Raw genomic sequence first — 20,064 nt, forward strand, 5'->3', positions numbered from 1 at the left:
ACTTCCTGAGAGGAATCCCCTGGATTGTGATCTGTGTGGCAAACAACAATCATCATTTTCTTTGTGTAGCTCTCCCTCCAGAGCATCACCACTTCATACAGCTTATCAAAAGGAACAGCTTTCTGCCCATGTCTGATTTCTGTTTCTTCTCTTTTATACTGGGTGTCTCTCACAGGTATCCAGATGAAGGGCTATGACTATGTTGGAGTCAGCCAAGGAAGTGATAATGTGCGGTTCAACAATATGGATCTCTATTACAAGAGAGGAATTTCTTACTATGGTGAGGTGGGTACATGAGAGGTTGCATTTAGATCAAAACTCCCTGAGGTCCAGCATGATGGTTTCTGTATTGCTCCATTTATGGCTGTACCCTAACTCTGTACTGTCATCTTCCCATGACAATGCTGCACAACAGTGATTGATTAGTTCTCTTGTTACATTTGATACTCATAGAGAAAAAGAGGAAATTGTATCATACCTGGAGCGTTAGGTCCTTCTTCTGCCCTAGCCAGAGAATGCCTGTTAGTTGACTAAGTGAAAGGTCATATGAGTGGGGAAGGAAAATCTTCAAAAACACTACTTCAGCAACAGTTATTCCTAAACTGAAGGTAGAATTTACCCTGTGTTGCATCACACAATCCCAGGGATGTTTACTTAAAGCTGTATAGGTGTTGGAGCACATTCCAACTTCTTAGCAGCCTGCAACATGCAGGATAAGCCCAGGCACGGAAAGGAAGATGACCTGTACAGCATCATTCTGACAGGCAGTGGAGACAGTGGATATGCATAGATGCATAGGAACTGAAAGGTGCTACTGAGTTTACTTGTGACCATGAAGTCATCTGGTTGCTGTAGGTTTGTTAATCAATGTTTTCAAAAAAATGTGTGTTCTGGTATCTCTCTGTTTCTATTTGCTCAGGAACGAAGAGCACCAGTTAAGAACTGAAACCACCATCTCCCACTCAGTAGTCTTTAAACTCTGTGATCACCCACTGAAATAACGGTCACTGAAGAGAAACAGAGGACTTATCATGGAAAGAATCTTTTATAAGAGATCACATATACAAACAATTCCTTCTCCCTCTGTGATATATAGTTTGTTCAGCACTGACAGGAATTGCCTGCCTTTGCCTGTTACAGAACTGCTGTCTCAAAATATTGAGGAGCATTTGCCTCTTCAATACATTTCACTCTTCATTTCTACTCCCTGCAATTGTCCTCAGTACTTAAGTGAGCATCCTCTAGTAAGCAGAGCATTTCATTTTGTGTGGGTTTTGTGCTTGTTTTTTTTCTCTGAATCTCTTGGGTATTTTTTGTGTTCAGATCACTGTGACAAGTGCGGATGGTGAGCCTGTTGCCAACAAGACTGTCCTGCTGGAGCTCAATGAAGTCTATCTGGCCAACTACACAACTGACACAAATGGCACTGCTGCTTTTTCCATTGATACATCCAACTTCTTTGATCCCAGTTTTAAGCTGACAGTAAGTAAATAAAGGCTACAGTCTAATTCCTGAAAAAATACTTCATTGGAGAGTGGGATTAAAGCAACACCTGCAACCTGTGAGAAAGTACTGTGAGAAAACACCAGTGCATGAGAAGAGGCAGACTGCACCCCGTACATGTTTTTGGGCTGTGATGATCTTCAGCACCTCCCTGCTTTTCTCTCTGCTCAAAGCTCTTTCTGCATTCATCTTCCTTCTCTTTATTCTGTGCACTTGAGGACCTTCCTCAGAGACTCTGCTGCCTTCCCCATCCAGCCTGGATGCACACCAGCATCTTTTACTGCTGCTACCTGCTTCCCTGTATTTCTGCTGGCAGAGACTCATGCCTGCTGTCAAAACATGGTCTTGTGTTTTCATGCCTTTGCTCTGCTGTCATGGGAAGAGCTGAGAAAAAAGCAGGCTGTTTGAGAAGAATGCCATTCTAATTCACAGTAAGTCCTAGCATTTTATGCACCTGGTCCCAGGCCTGAAAGAATCTGAAATAACCTTCCTATTGCAATGTGCCATAGGCATTTTGAGGCATTATGTTATCCAAAAGGGCCCCTGCTCTGCACTGTTGAAGCACAGATCTTTCACACCAGCTCTTGCTCTTGGCTTAAATATCTCACACAATCAGCTTCCCAATAGAAAGTTTTAGTGGGAAGATGGCTTTGCCTCTCACCCGCCTTGCATTTTTTTTCCACACTGTTGATTCACCATGTATGATTCTTCTGTTTCATAGGTCAGAAAGGCACCAGATGACTGTGCAGACTTCATCTGGGGGATTGACAATGAGCCTGAAGCCTCATTCTTTGTTCAGCGTTTCTACTCACGAACCAACAGCTTTTTGAAAATTGAGCCAGTGAAGGAGAAGCTCAGCTGTGGTCAGCAGCAAACGATCAAAGCTCACTATGTGCTGAACAGAGAGGGTTACAGCAATGCCACGCACACAAACTTCTACTATGTAGTAAGTCCTAGTGTGACTCCCAAAGCATCTCTTTTCTCTTACCTTCTCTCAAATACCATTTATGAGGCAGAAATCTCCTGACCAGACAGTAGTTACAGATCATGGCTCGACCTGATGACCTTTGAGGCTCCTCAGAACACTACTCAAAATCAATAATTTTATGGTGAAAGGGAGAAGGTGCTCTCAATCCAATTTCATGAGATTTTTCTATGCCCAGGTGATGACAAAAGGAAAAATTGTTCTCAGTGGCCAGAAGGAAGTCAGCATTTCTGGTGGTAAGTTCTAGACTGTATTACTATGGATACTTCACTGTTCTGAGCACCAGAGCACAGTAAGTTTTGTAAAAAGTGATGAAAGCAGAGAACTGTGGCTAAATCAGGTACTCATTCTTAAATCCCGTGACCTGATACCACTCAGAGTATCATTTGCTTTTGCTGCAACATCTCTCATAGCATAATCAGACTTTTTCTTGTTAATTGATAGATGAAAATTTTGTTGCGATCAAACACATAGAATGTAATCTTCATTTGTTTTATTTCTTGTCAAGGAGTATTTATGATTTCACATTTATTCTGTGACATCATAGTCATTACCAACTAGAATAAAAAAACTTTTTATAGTTTGAAATAATAGGTGTCCCATTTGACATTTTTCAGTGAACTGCTTGAAATTCATTGCACTTTCAGAAGCCTCCCAATACCCACAAATGACAGTGATCCTCACCTTCAATCATTCATTGTAAAAACTACCTTTTCTTACAGAACCTAGTCTATTTCCAGTCTCCAGGAGGCAGCTTAAATAAGCCTCACTCCACATATAGTACTTGTATATACCATCTTTGGCCTTTAAGCTTAATTTCCTGTCTCTAGTATTTTTCATCCCTGTAGACAAGAACTTCATATTTCCTATGTTAAGAGAACTCTCCCATAGCTCAGGAGATCAGTCAACCTCCTCTGATGCAGGAGGTTCTAGTTTTGAGACCCAAAGCCAATGTTGTGCTCTTCTTGTAAAAATCAGGCACAGATTTCCATGTTCAACTTCTTCTTAGCTCAGACCCCTCTCTGCAAAGCAGCCTGCTTTCAGCATCCTCCAGTTTGTTTCTGTTGTCTGGGAGCTGTTCCTCAACCACTGAGAGATGAATCTTCCAATATCCAATTTCCCTGCTTTTTAAAGATGCTGGTAGGTTATAAATAAGTATGTGGTCCTTCCATCAAATCTGAGGTTTGCCTAATCTCTGTTGTTGGCTTGTCTTCCCCTGGTCCTTGTTCCTTCCACAGCTCCCAGAGGTACATTTTCCATCACACTGACTGTCACGGAGAAGCTTGCCCCCAGTGCCAGACTGTTGCTCTATACGGTGCATCCTCATGGGGAGATAGTGGCTGACAGCTCTTGGATAAACAGTGATATATGCTTCAAAAACAAGGTGAAAACCTTTACTTTCTTATTAAGGGATATATCAGCTGGCTTTTTGCTGAGAGAACAGTCAGGAACTGACTTCATCAAGTGCTCTGCACTAGGAATGGTCTTTAGGAATGAAAAAGGTACAGATGTGTGTGGAATCATGGGAAGCTGTCCCTGGAATTGACATATATGATCAAACTCAGACAAAGTTCTCAACAGAGCAGGGAGAGGGAGATGGCTTGGGGATTAAATATGTGAATTTTTACATAACAGGGATTCATATGGGCCATCTAGATGTAGGAGATTTGCCCCACAGGGAATAGAATGCTGGTGAAAGGTGAGGTTTAGATCCATGTGCCAAGCTGAGTCTTCTAATTTCCGTATGGGTATCTTGGATTTATTAATTTCCAGCTCCAGCTGAAGTTCTCTGAGGAGCAGGGTCTCCCAGGCTCTAAAGTCGGTCTCCACCTTGAAGCTGCTGCCAACTCCTACTGTGCCCTGCGAGCAGTTCAGAGTGTCCTTCTTCAGTCTGGACTAGAGTTATCTGCTGAGAGTGTAAGCTGTATCCACAGTCCTGTGTTCTTTTGATCTAGGAACATCCAGAGTAATATTCCAACTCCCACCTGTGATCTCTGCTGATTGTATTTTTATTTTTTTTCTTTGGAAACAGACATCTATGATTAGAGAAAGGTCTATGAGAGTTGTACACTTCAAAGACAGAAATTGATAGCAGAACATTACTTTTGGAAAGCATGGAAGTGTTTCACATATCCCAAGAATATGCCTAATGTAAATTCTTGACAGCATAGTTCCTCACTGTGGAGTGATTATGTTAAAATTGCATTTTTTATGGCTAAAATAGGCCTTGAGCCCAAAACAAAAATGTAGATGTCAGCTAGTATCTTGTAAAATTCCAGTTTCCTCTTTGCTTAACTCAGGAGTATATCTTCATGCTTTTTGCTCAACTTCACTCCACAAAGCCATTACAGCTGAGAATGAGGAGGGTACAGTTCAGTCCTCCATGTGTATCACCAGCCAGATTACTTATTCATCGAGAGAGAGAGGCATCACTAGGCAAACCCACCCAAAACAACTGGATTGCTCAGGGGCCACTGTAAGCTTTGAATATATGTGATTTTGCACCTGCCTGAGACCTTCCTTGTGTTTACACTTGTCATTCTCATCATCCAGGTGTATTACCGAGCTGGTGCAAGTGATTTATATGGCTATTATTACAATGGGCTCAACCTGGAAGATAACAAGCCAGAGGGGTGTACCCCAACTAAAACCATCTTTTTTGATGGCTTGTACTATGAACCTGTGAACGTCAGTCGTGATGGCGATGTCTACAGGATTTTCAGGGTATGTGGTCTGTGTGTTTCTTTAAGTGGAGGTGTTACAGAAGAATTCATGTACATTAGCATTCAGCTTTCTTGGGTGGTGAGACTGTTCTAACTTTTCTGACTTTCTTACTGATAAGAGAAGGCTGCTGATGAGTGAACTGACTAAAATCCCCGATCACCCAGTTTCTGCCTTCTTATCGTCATCTCTTACTCAAGAGGACTGAAAATCACTACTAGATGCATTTGTTGGGCTCATGCTTCAGTAGATCTTTCCCAAGCAGGACCACAGCCTTGGCTCATGACCTCAGGCATTCCTTATAAAGGATGTCTGTGATGTAGGCCACTTGGTTCCTAATACACTTGCCTCCACTGCCCACTGGCCCCATGACCTAAAACATAAGGCTATCAGACCCATCATTACTGCACTTCACAGAACGCAAGGTGTCACTGCTCCATAAGAAATACACAGAGGTTGGAGAGGTGGAGCTATAACTTTCAGGACTGATGGGATGGGATGGGATGGGATGGGATGGGATGGGATGGGATGGGATGAAGGAGGAGAGAGAGGAGGTATGATGACCCAATACATGCCCTGAGTGACTTGAAAGATTCTTTCACATTTAGGATATGGGTATGAAGGTCTTCACTAACTCTGTGCTACGGAAGCCAGTTCTGTGCAATGAAGATGAATCAGATATGGAAGACTACCCATATTCTCACCATTCTGGTTCCCACTTTAAGGTCCAGACCTCAGGTAAAAGAAAGTTTATTCTGTATCTCCAGTCTCAGTCTACCTGGTCTTCTAAACTGTTGCCTGTATAAAATAACAGCCACTACGTTGGTTTTTGGGGGGAATAGGCCTGTGTGTCCCAGCTTGCATCTAGTAATCTCTTTCTGACAGTGCTTGCAGTAGTCAATTCTCTCTCACTTAGGTACAGGGTGTGTATAGAAAAGACAGGGGATACTGCAATGTTTCTTCTTTCATAAACTAATACTAGTTTTTCAGGTCAGAACCTTTCAGCAAATCATAATTCAATTAAATATTTAAAACAAAATGCCAATTCAGAAACATAATGATAATTCCCAATGTCAGGATTCCATACAGCACTTAGCACACTTAGCACATAGTCTCCAAAGCCTTTATAGATCAGCAAGAGTTAAGATTATCTTTCTCCAAGTTGCTCAGCAAAAGAGTAAAAGTAGCAGTCATAGGTTGCCACAAGGGAAAGTGTTATTCAACACTAGGAAAAAGTTCTTCCCCATGAATTATGGTACACTAGAAGGGGTTCTCCAGGAGGTTTGAGAATCTCCATCAGTGCTGGTTTTCAAACTTGAGCTGGACAAGGCTCTCAAGCAATCTGATCTGACTTTGAAGTTAGTCATGCTTTAAGGAGATTGGACTCGAGAACTACAGATATTCCTCTCAACCTAGGGTTTTTTTCAATGATTCTGTGATTCTATGACTCTAATTCCAGCAAAGTAAGAAAGTATTGTTATTTCCATGATACAGCTATGAAATCTGAGGAACCTTCATGCTCAGTTGAGTTGTCAGACATTGCAAGTGAGTCCATGGAGAACTGAAAGGGGACCTTTGTTCCTAAAATCAGAACTGTAGCATGACTATAAAACAAAGGTGGTTTTCCACTGGACTGGATATACAGCTCCAGTTTATACTATTGAACAGGGTAAAAATGATTAAGTTCTTAGAAAGGCTTGTACAGCATTATAAACTTTGGTGACAATACTGGCTACTGTTGACCATTTGCAAATCAAACAGACCTAGCGTTAGAGGATGGGGAACATGCCTTTCTAACTGGATGATGAGACCTTTCAGTATGAAGTTAAGTGAAATATCTTGTGAAATAGCTACTTTTTCTAGTATTTTCTCATGGGAAAAGAGAATAAATCTGAGATTTTTTTTCTTTCTGTACCCTATATTTGTTAGAATTTTCCTTTTTTTCATGGAAAAAAAGAATGGAAAAATGCTCAAATGGAATAATTAGTGTTCATTTGTGGTGTCAAGCATATCTGACAGAAGTTCATATTTTTCTGGCCTGATCTCTCTAATATTATATTTTAACCACTGCCAATGTTCTAGAGTATTCAGAAGCTCTTGCTGGGGGTGGCGTTAGCATTGTTCGGAAATTCTTCCCTGAGACCTGGATTTGGGATCTGCTTCAAACTGAGTGAGTATGATTATCTTTACTTCTTCCTTCCTATGTGGATTTTTGAGTTGATTCATGTAGCTAAAATGGATTCTGGGAAGAAACCATGGAATGTATGTTTAATTTGTAGATGTGGGCCTACTCTTGCCATCTTGGTCAGTGACCATTGAACTCCCAACCTTGTACACAGTGCCAAACCTACTTGAATTGTGAATGACAAATGTTCTGTGCTCTGTTCCCCATCTTTCTGATGGGGAGAAATAATAAGGGCTATGAGTAAAATAAGGGTATTTCTTAAGGAGGGCGAAGGAGTGAAACTCATTATTTTTCATCCAAATTTTAATCCAGCAGCAGAAAACTCTGGTTGTTTTGTTTTTATTTCAAGCTATCACAACATCTACAATGAAAATATCTCCATCTTAACTATGCCCCCAGGCACTGTTCTAGAACATTAATCTAAATTTATTGGTTCTAATCTGGGCATTCTGCTTTTCCACCAGTGGTATTTCTAAATTAAAAAGTTGAGTATTTTAGTGCTTTGTAACATGTAGTTCACCAGCATCTTCATTTTTGCTTCAAGCATTATAATTTATATATCTTTTAATGTGGAGAGGTATGCTGCAGAAAGTGAGATGAAAACAGAAGTACTAACTCAATCAGGGAGTCTATTCTATAACTTATCTTGAAAAATTCCAAAGACCATTTCTCATTCTGTTTTTCTTATTCTCTTCAGTTCCAGAGGAGAAGTCAATGTCTTTTACACCATTCCTGACACCATCACAGAATGGCAAGCCAGTGCTTTCTGTGTGCAGGATGATGCTGGGTTTGGCATCTCCTCACCTGTTTCACTGACAGCATTCCAACCATTCTTTGTGGATCTTACCTTGCCATACTCTGTCATTCGAGGGGAAAAGTTTAATTTAATAGCCAATGTCTTCAACTACCTCAGCAAATGTGTCCAGGTATAATAAGTTCCCTTTTACTTCATATATAGTTTTCCTGTTTCCCAGAGATCCCAGCATTTTCCTGCATAATGCACTGGAAATGAAGAAATAAGTGTTTAACTTGCATTGTAGTCCATCACATTACTCTCTCACATTTTCTCCCTGGTCCGTTCCCTGTGTGGCTGGTCTATGGATGGTAAGAACTTGCTCTTTTTCCCTAAATAGTTTAATTCTTAGTGCTCCTGAAGGAGGAAGTTGAGCAGAGGGTATGGATATTGTGCTGTGCAAAACATAATAAATGCTGAACACTGTATCTGGCAGTAACTCATAAGAAGATTCAACTAATGAGCCACAGACACTTTATTATACTTCTGTCAAAACCAGACACTAACAGTGGGCAGAGAAGAGATGGGTTTGCCGCTTCCTCAGAAATGTCTCTTGCCTCTCTTCTGGTACAATCCCACAGATGCAGATGACATATAGCTTCCTTAGCAAGTCACCCATGCTCTGCAGCCTAACTTCAGGAGTAGCCTGCTTCATCCATAATCTTCCTCCTTCTTTCTTTGTCTCAGATCAGTGCCATACTGGCAAAGTCAAATGACTACAAGGCAGAAATCCTTTCACCAGAAGGCAACACAGCAACAGTGTGTGCCAACGAAAGAAAAACCTATATTTGGGCTGTTAGGCCCCACAAACTCGGTAAGTTTGTCTTTTTGTCATGTTGGTATATCCCTGTTTGATCTTTTTACTTCCACCCACTAATGCACTACCAATAATCCACAAGCAGGCATTTCTGGGCAACTCCAGTAATTACTCCACTAATTAGTACTGGTCCTCAGCTAAAGCTCCCATAGATGCACTGAATGAACAGTGAAATATTCTGGAGTTTTCTCTCTTCAGATTTTTGGTTAGTTCATTTCCTGCCAATTTTAGGAAGAACTCCTCACTTACCAGACATGAAATACTGACAGGATTTAATGTGCTTGTGATCTCTGAGCTGACAGTGTTGTGTCTAACTAAATGTATTCAGTAAGAATAAAATTTGCTAATAATTTTGGACTGGATTCTCAAAGGGCAAATAGGATACTGCTCCTCCCCAGTTTTACAGCTGTGTTAATTTACAATGCTTTTAAGTCAACATTGTCTTTTTCTAAAAAGCAGACACAATGACTTGCATGTATTGGTGCTCCAAAAGTTGAAATACAAATAAACTTTTAACTAGCAAAGATTCTTCTCAAAGTGAACCACAAATGGCCTTTTCTTTAAAAGGTTGTTTCTAAAACTCTGTAGTCCATATGACAGATTCGTTTCAAACTCGCTGAGAAAGTTGCAAAGTTATAGTGAGATGAAAAGTGGATATGCAGCAAAATAATACTGTAAAGCTGAAGAAAAGAAAGCTGCTGTCTCACCCTGGTAACTCTGATAATAATGCATTCTACTCCAAGCAAAAAGTTCCCTTAGTTTTTCAGTTTGCAATGGTAGCTGGGCTTTGATTGCCTGATTGCCAGTTCTGCAGCTCTGAACAAAGCTGCACAATTCAGGGTTGTTCCTCAGTGCAGCTCCAGCACTGGGGCACTGAGGCTGCTCCTCAGCATTGTCCCTCAGTTAACAAACTCTGTCTGAAGGAAAGAGGCAGCAAAGCAGTAACTGAACTACTCAACCCTGCCCTAGGCCAGAGAAAACTCAGCACAAGGCTAAGAGGAAACTGCAGTGAGTACTGTCCATTTCTTGGCCAGGATGACTCCTATTTCATTCCTCATGGCAGGGCACCAGGCAACCACTCCTTGCCACTAGCAGACAGATGTGGAACCTTCATGAAATTTATTTCCACTGAGCTGCCTTTAGAAAAAATACATTTCTCAGCAGTTCATCATCCTAGAAGAGGCAATGAATACTTGTAGACATTGAAGATAAGTTCCTTTTCTTGAACTGGTGGATGACTTTCCAGGTGAAGTGAAATTCGAGATTACTGCTGAGGCCAAACTGAATACCAGAGGTACTGGAAACAGCACATCTTCAGAAGAGGAGTCAATTTACAGGGACACCTTGATTCAAAACTTACTTGTTGAGGTATGGTAAGAAATCTGCAGATGGTTTCTGCCTCATGGAAACTGCAATTCCTATAGCTGTGGGTTAGAAGCAGTTAGCTAGTGTGGGGAGGGAAGGCAGCTGATGAAGCTGGAGCTGTGTACAGTAGGCTTCTCCATATGAAAATGAGAGTGAAAATCAGTGTCCAGTGGCATCCACTGTCTGCCTGCCACTGTCTCCTTGGGACCACAAGCATACATGCCCTGACAGCCTGTGGATATCAGCAGAGATGTTGCCAGAAGGAGGGAGATTCTATACCTTACTTACAAGTGGCTTTAGCCTGTGACTCAAATACTAGGGAGGAGGGTGGAGGGAAGATAGAAAAGGAAAAGGATTCCTTTTGAGCATCATAAAGCAACAGCTACATAAGATTAGTTGGACAGTGTCCCTCTCAGAGGCTGGAAAGGTCTATTTTATAAGTGCTTTTTAAGAAAGAAGGTGCTCTGGACAAGATGTTGAGTAAAAGAGGGAGCCATGGACCAAGAGGTGTGGAGATAGGGTAGGACTGGATACCAGGGGAGCACTGTCTGGATAGCCACATTCACAGACTGGTTTACAGGATTAAATTGTCATGGTTTCATGGTGATGTTCTACACTTTTCTTCCTCTTTCTGACCACTTCCCTGCAATCAAACAGCCTGAAGGTATTAAAAAGGAGTTGACTCAGAGCTCCCTCGTCTGTACAAAAGGTAATACAACTTCATTTGTTCATTCGTTCTCTCATTCATTCATTCATTCATTCATTCCAAGGAGTGAGTGGAACTGCTTCACTGTGTTGTAGATCTTGTCTTACAAAACTAGAGACCCTTCTAGGGGAGGAAAGAGGTTCTTGGGGTCAGAGTGCTAGGCTGAAAATCCTGAAAATTCAAGATTTTCAGAAATATCTTTGACTCACTGGACAAGTGTCTGCAGCATTTTCTTTACCCAGACTTCAGATTGTAATGGTCACTGTAGTTATGCTTGCAAAGTGAAGACTTATGGAAAAAATCAAGATTTTAACAATTCTTGTTACACTTTCTCATCAGGCACAAAGATTTCTGAAGCGGTGTCTCTCAGCTTGCCAAGAAACCTAGTGCAGGGATCAGCCAGAGCTTACTTTTCTGTCATTGGTAAGTTTAGTACTTGGACTAGATTCAAAAGAAATTGACATTTCTCTTGTGCTGCACCAAGTGCTATCATGTATACACATGCAAACCTAATGTAAAGTTGAGGAAGTAATTAATCTTGATTTTAGGGGATAAATTTTCTGCTTCACAAAATGGCAGTGAAAGGCGAAAGTTGCTCAAAATTCTCTCATGTCAAGAGAGGATAAAACTTATATTACATTTCAAATTATACATATGCATTACCATATCCTGTTCTGTATAGTAAAACAGCTAATTCAGATGAAAAGTAACATAAGGCAGGCTTTGTTGAAAAAAATGATCTTGATCTCTTGGAAAGAAGACTTCAGAGCTTTGCTGACTGCATAATTTCAAATTTATCCCTTTGCATAATGAAAAACATCTGTCAGTCATTAAGTTCCCATAGAATAAAAGTTTCAGGTCCCAATCAACTCTACTAATATGAAATTAATTTTTAAGACTTGAGAGTTCCCTTCAGTGAAAGTTTTTTGAGGTTCTGAACAGAGATTGTTATCTAAACATGGTTGTTTTTTATGCCTGTGTCTGTGTGAGATGTGCTGATACTGTGCAATACAGACTCTGTAGCCCATCAGCACTGAACCTCACACAGCATTCTCACATGTACAGGAAAAACAGGAAGTAGGTTGTAAAGGGTAGTGAAGTCTAACCCTTCTAAGTGTTCATAGCTGTTTGTCAGAAATCATGCCAGCCAGTACTGGTGCTCTTTTTTTTTTCTCAAATTCTCAGTTTCTCTCAGGTGTCCAGTATCCAAATAAGAAATAAAAAATAGGAGCATTTCAGCCTTTCTTCTAAAATGTGTATTTGGTTACTGTGATTACTCAATATCAGTCATTTCCCTTGGGTTCATAACAAGATAATATAAAGCAACGTATAATGCTCTGTAATAAATACATGTTTGACCTGAGCTGACTTCTTATATCTTTCATTCTTCAGGGGACATTTTGGGTACAGCCCTGAGGAACTTAGAGAACCTCCTCCATATGCCTTATGGCTGTGGAGAACAGAACATGGCCTTGTTCACACCCAACATCTATGCCCTGGATTATCTGAATAAGACCGGACAGCTGACAGAAGAGATTAGAGTCAAGGGTACTGGATATTTATCCACAGGTGAGATTTTCAGACTATTCCATCTAATACAGCGATTGTGTGCACTGAACTTCTAAGGTCTGCATGGTGAGCACTGATCTCTGAATTCAAGCATCACATTTATAGCATAGGAACAGGCAATGAAAGCACCACAAAGAAGCATGTCATTCTTCCAGGAGTAAAAGCAGCTAGAATTCATAGCAGTTGGCTTTATTTACCAGATATTCATTACTTGATATTAAATCAAAACATCTTACTGCTTCAGTTGAATGAACAGCAGAACTAACCCTTTTCTGCAATTAGAAAACATGTCTTCTTTACTATGTTTTCAGGTTACCAAAAACAGCTATCATACAAACACCAGGATGGATCCTATAGCTCCTTTGGGAGGCGAGATGGGGGAGGAAGTGTGTGGTAAGTGATGACACGTTCTATTTCCTTAGAACAGAATCCTTAGGCTTTGAAAAATGATCAGTGTATTCAGTGATTCTTATTTTTAATAGACTAAATGAGCTCAATCAATTTGAATCCCCTAGTAAAGGAGAGATTAATAAACTGGAAAGAAGAGTGTAACAATGATATGATGATTGGGAGCTGGAGTACATAATGTTCAAGGGGAAGCTGGTGGATCTGGGATTGTCCAGCCTGTAAAAGAGGGAAGCTAATGGAGAACCTAGGTAAATCTTTCTACTACCTAGATGAGGACTCTAGAAAAGGCAAAGTCAGACTTGTCAGGAGTGCAGTTTGGGACAAGGGTTTTTCCTTACTCAAGCTGCAACATGGACAATTGGGAGCTGGAGTACATAATGTTCAAGGGGAAGCTGGTGGATCTGGGATTGTCCAGCCTGTAAAAGAGGGAAGCTAATGGAGAACCTAGGTAAATCTTTCTACTACCTAGATGAGGACTCTAGAAAAGGCAAAGTCAGACTTGTCAGGAGTGCAGTTTGGGACAAGGGTTTTTCCTTACTCAAGCTGCAACATGGACAACTCCAACTAGGTAGAAGGAAAAAAAATCTTCCTCAGGAGAAAGTGGCAGCTCTGAGACAAATGCCCAGAGAGCATGTGGAAATCTCTATCCCTGGAGATCTTCACAACATGATTGGACAAAAGACAGAGCAATCTGACAGAGCTTTGAAGTTGGCTCTAGTTTAAGCAGGTGGTTGAACTGAGGATGTCCAAATGACCCTTAAGAGCTATTTTATTTCATAACTCTATTAATTAATATTAGAAATTACTATCATCAATCATCAAGCTGTGTCTATACTTTAACCCTGCTGTGAAAGAATGGTTTCAGCACAGTAATGGAGAAATATCAGGTCCATTTTTAATATCAGAGTTTTAGTGATATTTATTTATAACTTAGAAAATACTTCTTTTACCTCAAACATTATGGAGTTCATTTTATATCATTTTCTATGCACATCCAGTTGCCGGTAAAACTTTCTGGTCTTGTTCACATCATGCCTGCTTTGTTTCTGGATTACCTGCAGGCTCACTGCCTTTGTGTACAAGTCATTTGCACAAGCCAAACGCTACATCTACATTGATGACAAGGTCCAGTCTCAAACTTTGATCTGGCTGGCAAGCAAACAGAAGTCAGATGGCTGCTTTGAAAATGTTGGGTCACATTTCAACAATGCTTTGAAGGTAACTGAGACAAGTATAGTCCCAAACTTCCAGTCCTGCCATAAGGATTGATTTGGATAATTTCTGCCAGACACAAGCTTATCACCACATCCTTACTCTTCCTAGTACTGTTGTACTAGACTCTTGTGTCTCTCATATACAAGCAGGGCATGATTCTTATGTTTGCTATTGATGACAAGGTAGAAACAAGTAGAACATGTTATAGGTCTTGGGTTTTATTTTCCACCACTGCATTACGTGCTCAGCCACAGGCTATTATATGCTTTACTGAATATGTGTAAAAGGCAAGAAAATGCATTAAATAATTTTGGCTTTATCCTAAGTGAACTTGATGTTTCTTGTTCCTGCATACACAGGGAGACAGAAATTACTTCTGTTCTCAAATCTGACTGATATATGAACTATGAATTAACTCATATATTGTTTCTCTTTAGGACATTTGTAGTAACCAATTCTTCGCTTGTTTTTCATCAGGGTGGAGACGAAGCTGAATACTCACTCACAGCCTACGTCGTGGCAGCATTGCTGGAGGCTGGACACTCTGCTGCAGTAAGTATTTGGTGCTCTGTTAGTCCAGTCAGCCATTTGTCACACAGTGCACAAGTCATAATCCTCACATCTGTATTCTTTAACAATGTGGAACTCAAATACTGATTGTAGGACAGTAGCAGATTGTAGACAGTAGTTTCCAGAACCCTGCAGTAGCAATAAATATTCGATGATCAGTTATGTATCCAGTGCCTATGGATTAATTTGAAAACCCCCTGAGGAATCCAGTTGTTTTAAACAATGGCACTCTAAGTAGGTGCAAAATCCAGACTGAATTTGCCCACTTTATCCAGAGCCCACTTTGGAATTTTCTCTGAATTTGCCCAGTCCAAAGTCAAAGCTATCCAAACCTTCAGTCCTGCAAACTCAGTCTGTGCATTTAGTTCCAAGCTGTGTTTCCATTTTCTTATGGAATTGTTGACAATGAAAGGAAGAAATGAGCTGTTGGTTGGAATACTAAGCACAGGGGAATGAGAGCTGAGTTTTGTTCTCTGTAATATACTTCCTGCAAATCCTTGTGACCTCATTTTTAAGCTGATTTTGTTCTTTGTATAACAGGAAAGAGGAGAATATATTCTAATGTGCTGATTTTTTTGCACAGCTCTCAGACACTGTGGTATGGGGCATCATTTAAGTACTTGAGACCAGCAGGATGTAAACACTGTTCAGAATCAAATAGTTCTTCAGCAATGTGAATTTAGTTTCCAGTATCTTCATAAGAAGTTCCAAAACCTGGAGCCATGTGTTTAAATGAAGCTGCATAGACAGGACCTGGTTAGTAGTGTGCTAGTGATGTCTGAGATGAAGTAGAGGCCACAGAGACTTACAGCTAAAGGTCTGAAGAGTTACCTTGATAGCTATACCTAGCAAATGAGTAATATCCATTTGAGAGACCCTGCTTAATCACAGGATCTCATTACAGTTTACATAGTTCTGTAAAAATGATCCACATTTTACAGATAAAGCAACCAAGGGACAAAGGATTCACCTGCATAAGGTCATCTTGCAAGTCAGGAAAAGAACCAGTCTGGCCACACTGCCTCTAAATAAATGCAGAAAGAAGACAGCATGACTGGGAGAGCAATTTTTACAGGATAAATACTGTAGGACCTTAAATATGCCATTGATCATGTATATATTTAGCATGAAAGGTCAGTGATTGCAGCTTAAGAATAATGGAGTATTAAAAGAGAAGCTGAGACACAAATCCAAGTACCTGAAAACTCTACTGTGTTTGACATTACTAGCATCCTGTCATACGGAGTGGCATGAACTGTTTGGCAACTGCGTTTGACAATGGGGTCCACAACCTGTATAACCAGGCCCTCTTTGCCTATGTATATGGCTTAGCTGGCAGAGAGGAAAGACACCAATTCTTCCTTGAGAAGCTGGACAAGACAGCAATCCGAGATGGTAAGAGCAGTATGGCCATGACACAGGCAATACAGCTGATGGAATGGCCTGTTGTGTGATGTAAGCTATTCTGGTGTGCAGTTTTCTTATGCATGCTGCTCCCTTCCTGTTTCATGCCTGCTGTGCTGCTGAATTTATGAGTTTGTCTGTCTGTCTCTTCTGGCTTCACAAGATTGGCCTGTCACTTGATTTTCTTAGAATTCTGAAAAAATGTAGGTGGAGAGAGACCCCTGCAAGTCTTAGTCCAAGGTACTGGAAGATTGTACCTAATTTCCCCATTCGCTTCCTCTTCTACATGCTGAATAAACCCAGTTCCCTTGACTCTGTCATATGCTCCAGTCTGACACTGCCTTAGCATCCTTCTGCTGCACTGCCTTCAATCCTTTTTTTGACTTACACAGTCCCATTTTATTAATTCCCTTCCCATCCCTTCTTGTATTTTTTTTCCATCCTGGAAGTAAAACATCCAGTTCAGGACATTGACAGCTGAAAAAACTTTCTGAGTAAAGGGAGAGAGGGAATTGTATACCTATCTCCTGCAGTGATACTGCAATGAGTTAACAAGCAAGTAATTTTTCCATGCTTTTTACACTCCACTGTTCTGTTTTCAGGTGGTTCAGTTCACTGGCAGAGAGAAAATAAGCCACCAGCAGAACATTTCCTGGACTTCTCTTCCCGTGCCCCTTCTGCTGAGATCGAAATGACCAGCTATGTGCTCCTGGCTTTGCTCAACAGAACCAAACACACTGCAGAAGACTTATCTTATATTTCCCGCATTGTCTACTGGATTGTCAAACAACAGAATCCGTATGGCGGGTTTTCCTCCAGCCAGGTAAGAACTGGGTGTGGTAAAAAGAAAGTTTCTGCAAGCAGTCCAGTCTGCAAGCTGAATCTTGATAGTATGACAAATATTCCTGACTGTATATGAATTTGAATAATTCTTGATAATTGCTGCCCACATAGGTTACCTTAGCAGGGCACATCATACTTTTCATAGGCAGCTTCATACATAATTCAGTTTTAGGAAACAAGAATTTACCTGAGTTCCAAGCTAGCAGTAGACAGCAGTCGCTATTGACACAGTATTATCCCAGGTCTTCTGGAATGATTCAAATCTGTTGCCCTAGAATTGCACAGAATGGGTAAAGCTGGTAGCAGTGGGTCATCTGATATAACCTCCCTGCTCAAGCAGGGCCATCCTAGAACACATTGCACAGAACTGTGTCCAGATGGTTCTTGATTCTCTCCAGTGAGAAAGACTCCACAACCTCTCTGGGCAATCTGTTCCAGCGCTCAGTCACCTATACGCTAAGGAAGTTCTTCATAATGTTCAGGTGAACTCATGTCCTGTGCATGAGTTTCTGCCTTGTTGCTTCTTGTCCTGTTGCTCAGCACCACCAAGAAGAGCCCGGCTCCATCCTCTTGACACCCTACCTTCAGATACTTATTGATAAGGTCCCCTCTTAGTCGTCTCTTCTCAAGGCTAAACAGGCTGAGCTCCCTCAATCTTTTCTCGTAAGAGATGCTGCAGTTACTTAATAATCTTTGTCACCTCCCAGTGGACCTGCTCCAGAAGCTCCATGTCTCTCTCTACTGATGAGTCAAGAACTGGATGCAGTACTCCAGATGCACCTCTCTAGGGCTGAGTAGAGGGGCACAATCACCTCCCTCAATCTGCTGGCAATGCTCTTCCTAATGGCCCCCAGGATACTATTGGCATTCTTGGCCACAAGGGCACTGCTGGCTCATGGGCAGTTTGTTGTCCACCAGAACACCTCAGGTCCTTCTCCACAGAGCTGCTTTCCAGCAGGTCAGACCCCAGCCTGTGCTGATACATGGGATTACTCCTCCCCAAGTGCAGGACCTAAGTTTGCTTTTGCTGAATTTCAAACAGCTCTTCTCTGCCCATCTCATCAACCTGTTGAGGTCTTTCTGAAGGGCTGCATAGCCCTCTGATATATTGGCAACTCTTCCCAGCTTTGTGTTGTCAGTGAAATTGCTTAGGAGGCATCTGCCCTTTCATCTGAGTCATTGATGAATAAGTCAAACATTACTGGGCCCAGTATTGAATCTTGGGGGACACACTAGTCACAAGCCTCCAACTAGACCCTGTGACACTGACTACAACCCTCTGGGATCTGTCATTCAGCCAGTTTTCAATCCACTTCATTGTCCACTCATCCAGTCCACACTTCCCAAGTTTGCCTATGAGGATGTTGTGAAAGACAATGTCACAGCCTTGCTGAAGTTGAGGTAGACAATATTCACTGCTTTCCCTTCATCCATCCAGGTAGTTTTTTCATTGCAGGAGCAATCAGGTTGGTCAAGCATGATTTACCTTTAGTGAATCCATGTTGACTACTTGTGATCACCTTCTTGTCTTTCATGTGGTTAGAGATGGCCTCTAGAATGAGGCACTCCATCACCTTTGCAGTGATTGAGGTGACTGATTTGTAGTTCCCTGGGTTCTTTTTCTTGCCCTTTTTGAAGACCAGAGTGACATTTGCTATGTTCCAATCCTCAGGCATTTCTCCTGATCATCACAGCCTTTCAAAGATGATCATAAGCAGCCTGGCTATGATGCCCACCAGCTCTCAACACTCATGGATGCATCCTATCAGGACCCATGGACTTGTGGATGTCGTTTGTTTAGGTTTTCTCTAACCCAATCTCCTTGGACCAAGAGAAAGTCTTCCCTCCAACATTCCTTTGCCACCGTCTTCAGAGTCAGAAATTCCTGAGGGCTAATCTTGTTGGTGAAGACCAGTGCAAAGAAAGTGTTGACATCAATGCATTCCAGGAATCTCCTAGATTGTTTGTGCTTTGCTGTGTTTCTTGCCTTTTATCTTGCTGTATTGCTTATCTTGTGTCTTCTACAAAAACTTTTACCTTGTCTCCTTAGGTCTTTGCAAACCCACCCTCTGTTTATGAGCTATGTTAATCTCATGCACTATCTTACACCTGGGTACCTAATTAGGGACTGTATTTTTTTTTTCAGGACACGGTTGTTGCTCTCCAAGCTTTAGCCCAGTATGGATACCTCACCTTCTCAAAAAAAAGTCGTAACACAGTCAAAGTCAACTTCATGGAATCCCCCAGTAAGACTTTCCACGTGAATGACAAGAACCGCTTCTTGCTGCAGCAGGCTTCATTACCCACTATTCCAGGGAATTACAGTGTCGAAGTGAATGGCAGTGGCTGTGTCTATCTGCAGGTGAGCAAGCTAGAAACTCAGCACCACTCCTCTGAGAACTAAGCAGAGGATTTTCCATGCTTTATTCCTCTCCATATGTCATGCCAAAGACACAAAAACCTTTCAGTCCGTGACCATCTCACACTTTCCATCTCTTTTAGACCAACCTGAGATACAACATCCATTTGCCAAAAAAAGTTGCAGGTTTTACTCTGTCCATAAGGACAGCAAATGTATCTTGCACAAGCAACTATCCACCAAAGTTTGACCTCGTCCTCTCTGCCAGGTAACTTCCTTTTCCATTGACCTTGCATTCACAGTTTGGTAAAGCATCCAAGAAAGGATTTAAGTACAGGCAGTTAACTGCTGCTGTGCAGCTGTAGGAAAAAAAACAGGATTATTGAAACTGAAAATGTCATCCACCGGTCCCCTTTCCATTTGCAGACCAGACTAACAGAACTTTTCTCATTTTAGTTACACAGGAAACCGCAATGTCTCCAACATGGCTATTATTGATGTGAAGATGCTCTCAGGTTTTGTTCCTGTAGAATCTTCACTGAAAAAGGTAAAAAAATGGTGTCAATGTGAATGATAAACCCTGAAAACATAGGCAGCTGAGACAGAGGAGATTCAGATTAG

At 41.3% G+C, this 20,064-nt stretch overlaps 1 protein-coding gene across 1 annotated transcript in view; it reads left to right on the plus strand.

Annotated features, from left to right (window-relative positions):
* The window catches only part of LOC103801943 (ovostatin-like), a gene marked incomplete at its 3' end in the record, with an annotated part of 28,269 nt that extends 8,260 nt beyond the window's left edge, over positions 1-20,009 (plus strand). The window contains exons 10-32 of the mRNA XM_009074381.1: positions 176-285; positions 1,324-1,482; positions 2,225-2,449; positions 2,667-2,724; positions 3,727-3,872; positions 4,262-4,405; positions 5,042-5,212; positions 5,818-5,947; positions 7,301-7,379; positions 8,092-8,320; positions 8,875-9,001; positions 10,251-10,372; positions 11,027-11,078; positions 11,415-11,498; positions 12,468-12,644; positions 12,956-13,037; positions 14,114-14,270; positions 14,745-14,819; positions 16,067-16,232; positions 16,844-17,064; positions 19,231-19,446; positions 19,587-19,711; positions 19,900-20,009. Coding sequence (XP_009072629.1) covers positions 176-285; positions 1,324-1,482; positions 2,225-2,449; positions 2,667-2,724; positions 3,727-3,872; positions 4,262-4,405; positions 5,042-5,212; positions 5,818-5,947; positions 7,301-7,379; positions 8,092-8,320; positions 8,875-9,001; positions 10,251-10,372; positions 11,027-11,078; positions 11,415-11,498; positions 12,468-12,644; positions 12,956-13,037; positions 14,114-14,270; positions 14,745-14,819; positions 16,067-16,232; positions 16,844-17,064; positions 19,231-19,446; positions 19,587-19,711; positions 19,900-20,009 — 3,165 coding nt within the window. The remainder of the gene's footprint in view (positions 1-175; positions 286-1,323; positions 1,483-2,224; positions 2,450-2,666; positions 2,725-3,726; positions 3,873-4,261; positions 4,406-5,041; positions 5,213-5,817; positions 5,948-7,300; positions 7,380-8,091; positions 8,321-8,874; positions 9,002-10,250; positions 10,373-11,026; positions 11,079-11,414; positions 11,499-12,467; positions 12,645-12,955; positions 13,038-14,113; positions 14,271-14,744; positions 14,820-16,066; positions 16,233-16,843; positions 17,065-19,230; positions 19,447-19,586; positions 19,712-19,899) is intronic.
* Positions 20,010-20,064: the final 55 nt, after the last annotated feature.

Source organism: Acanthisitta chloris, unplaced genomic scaffold, assembly GCF_000695815.1.
Source record: "Acanthisitta chloris isolate BGI_N310 unplaced genomic scaffold, ASM69581v1 scaffold9755, whole genome shotgun sequence".
Lineage (NCBI taxonomy): Eukaryota > Metazoa > Chordata > Aves > Passeriformes > Acanthisittidae > Acanthisitta > Acanthisitta chloris.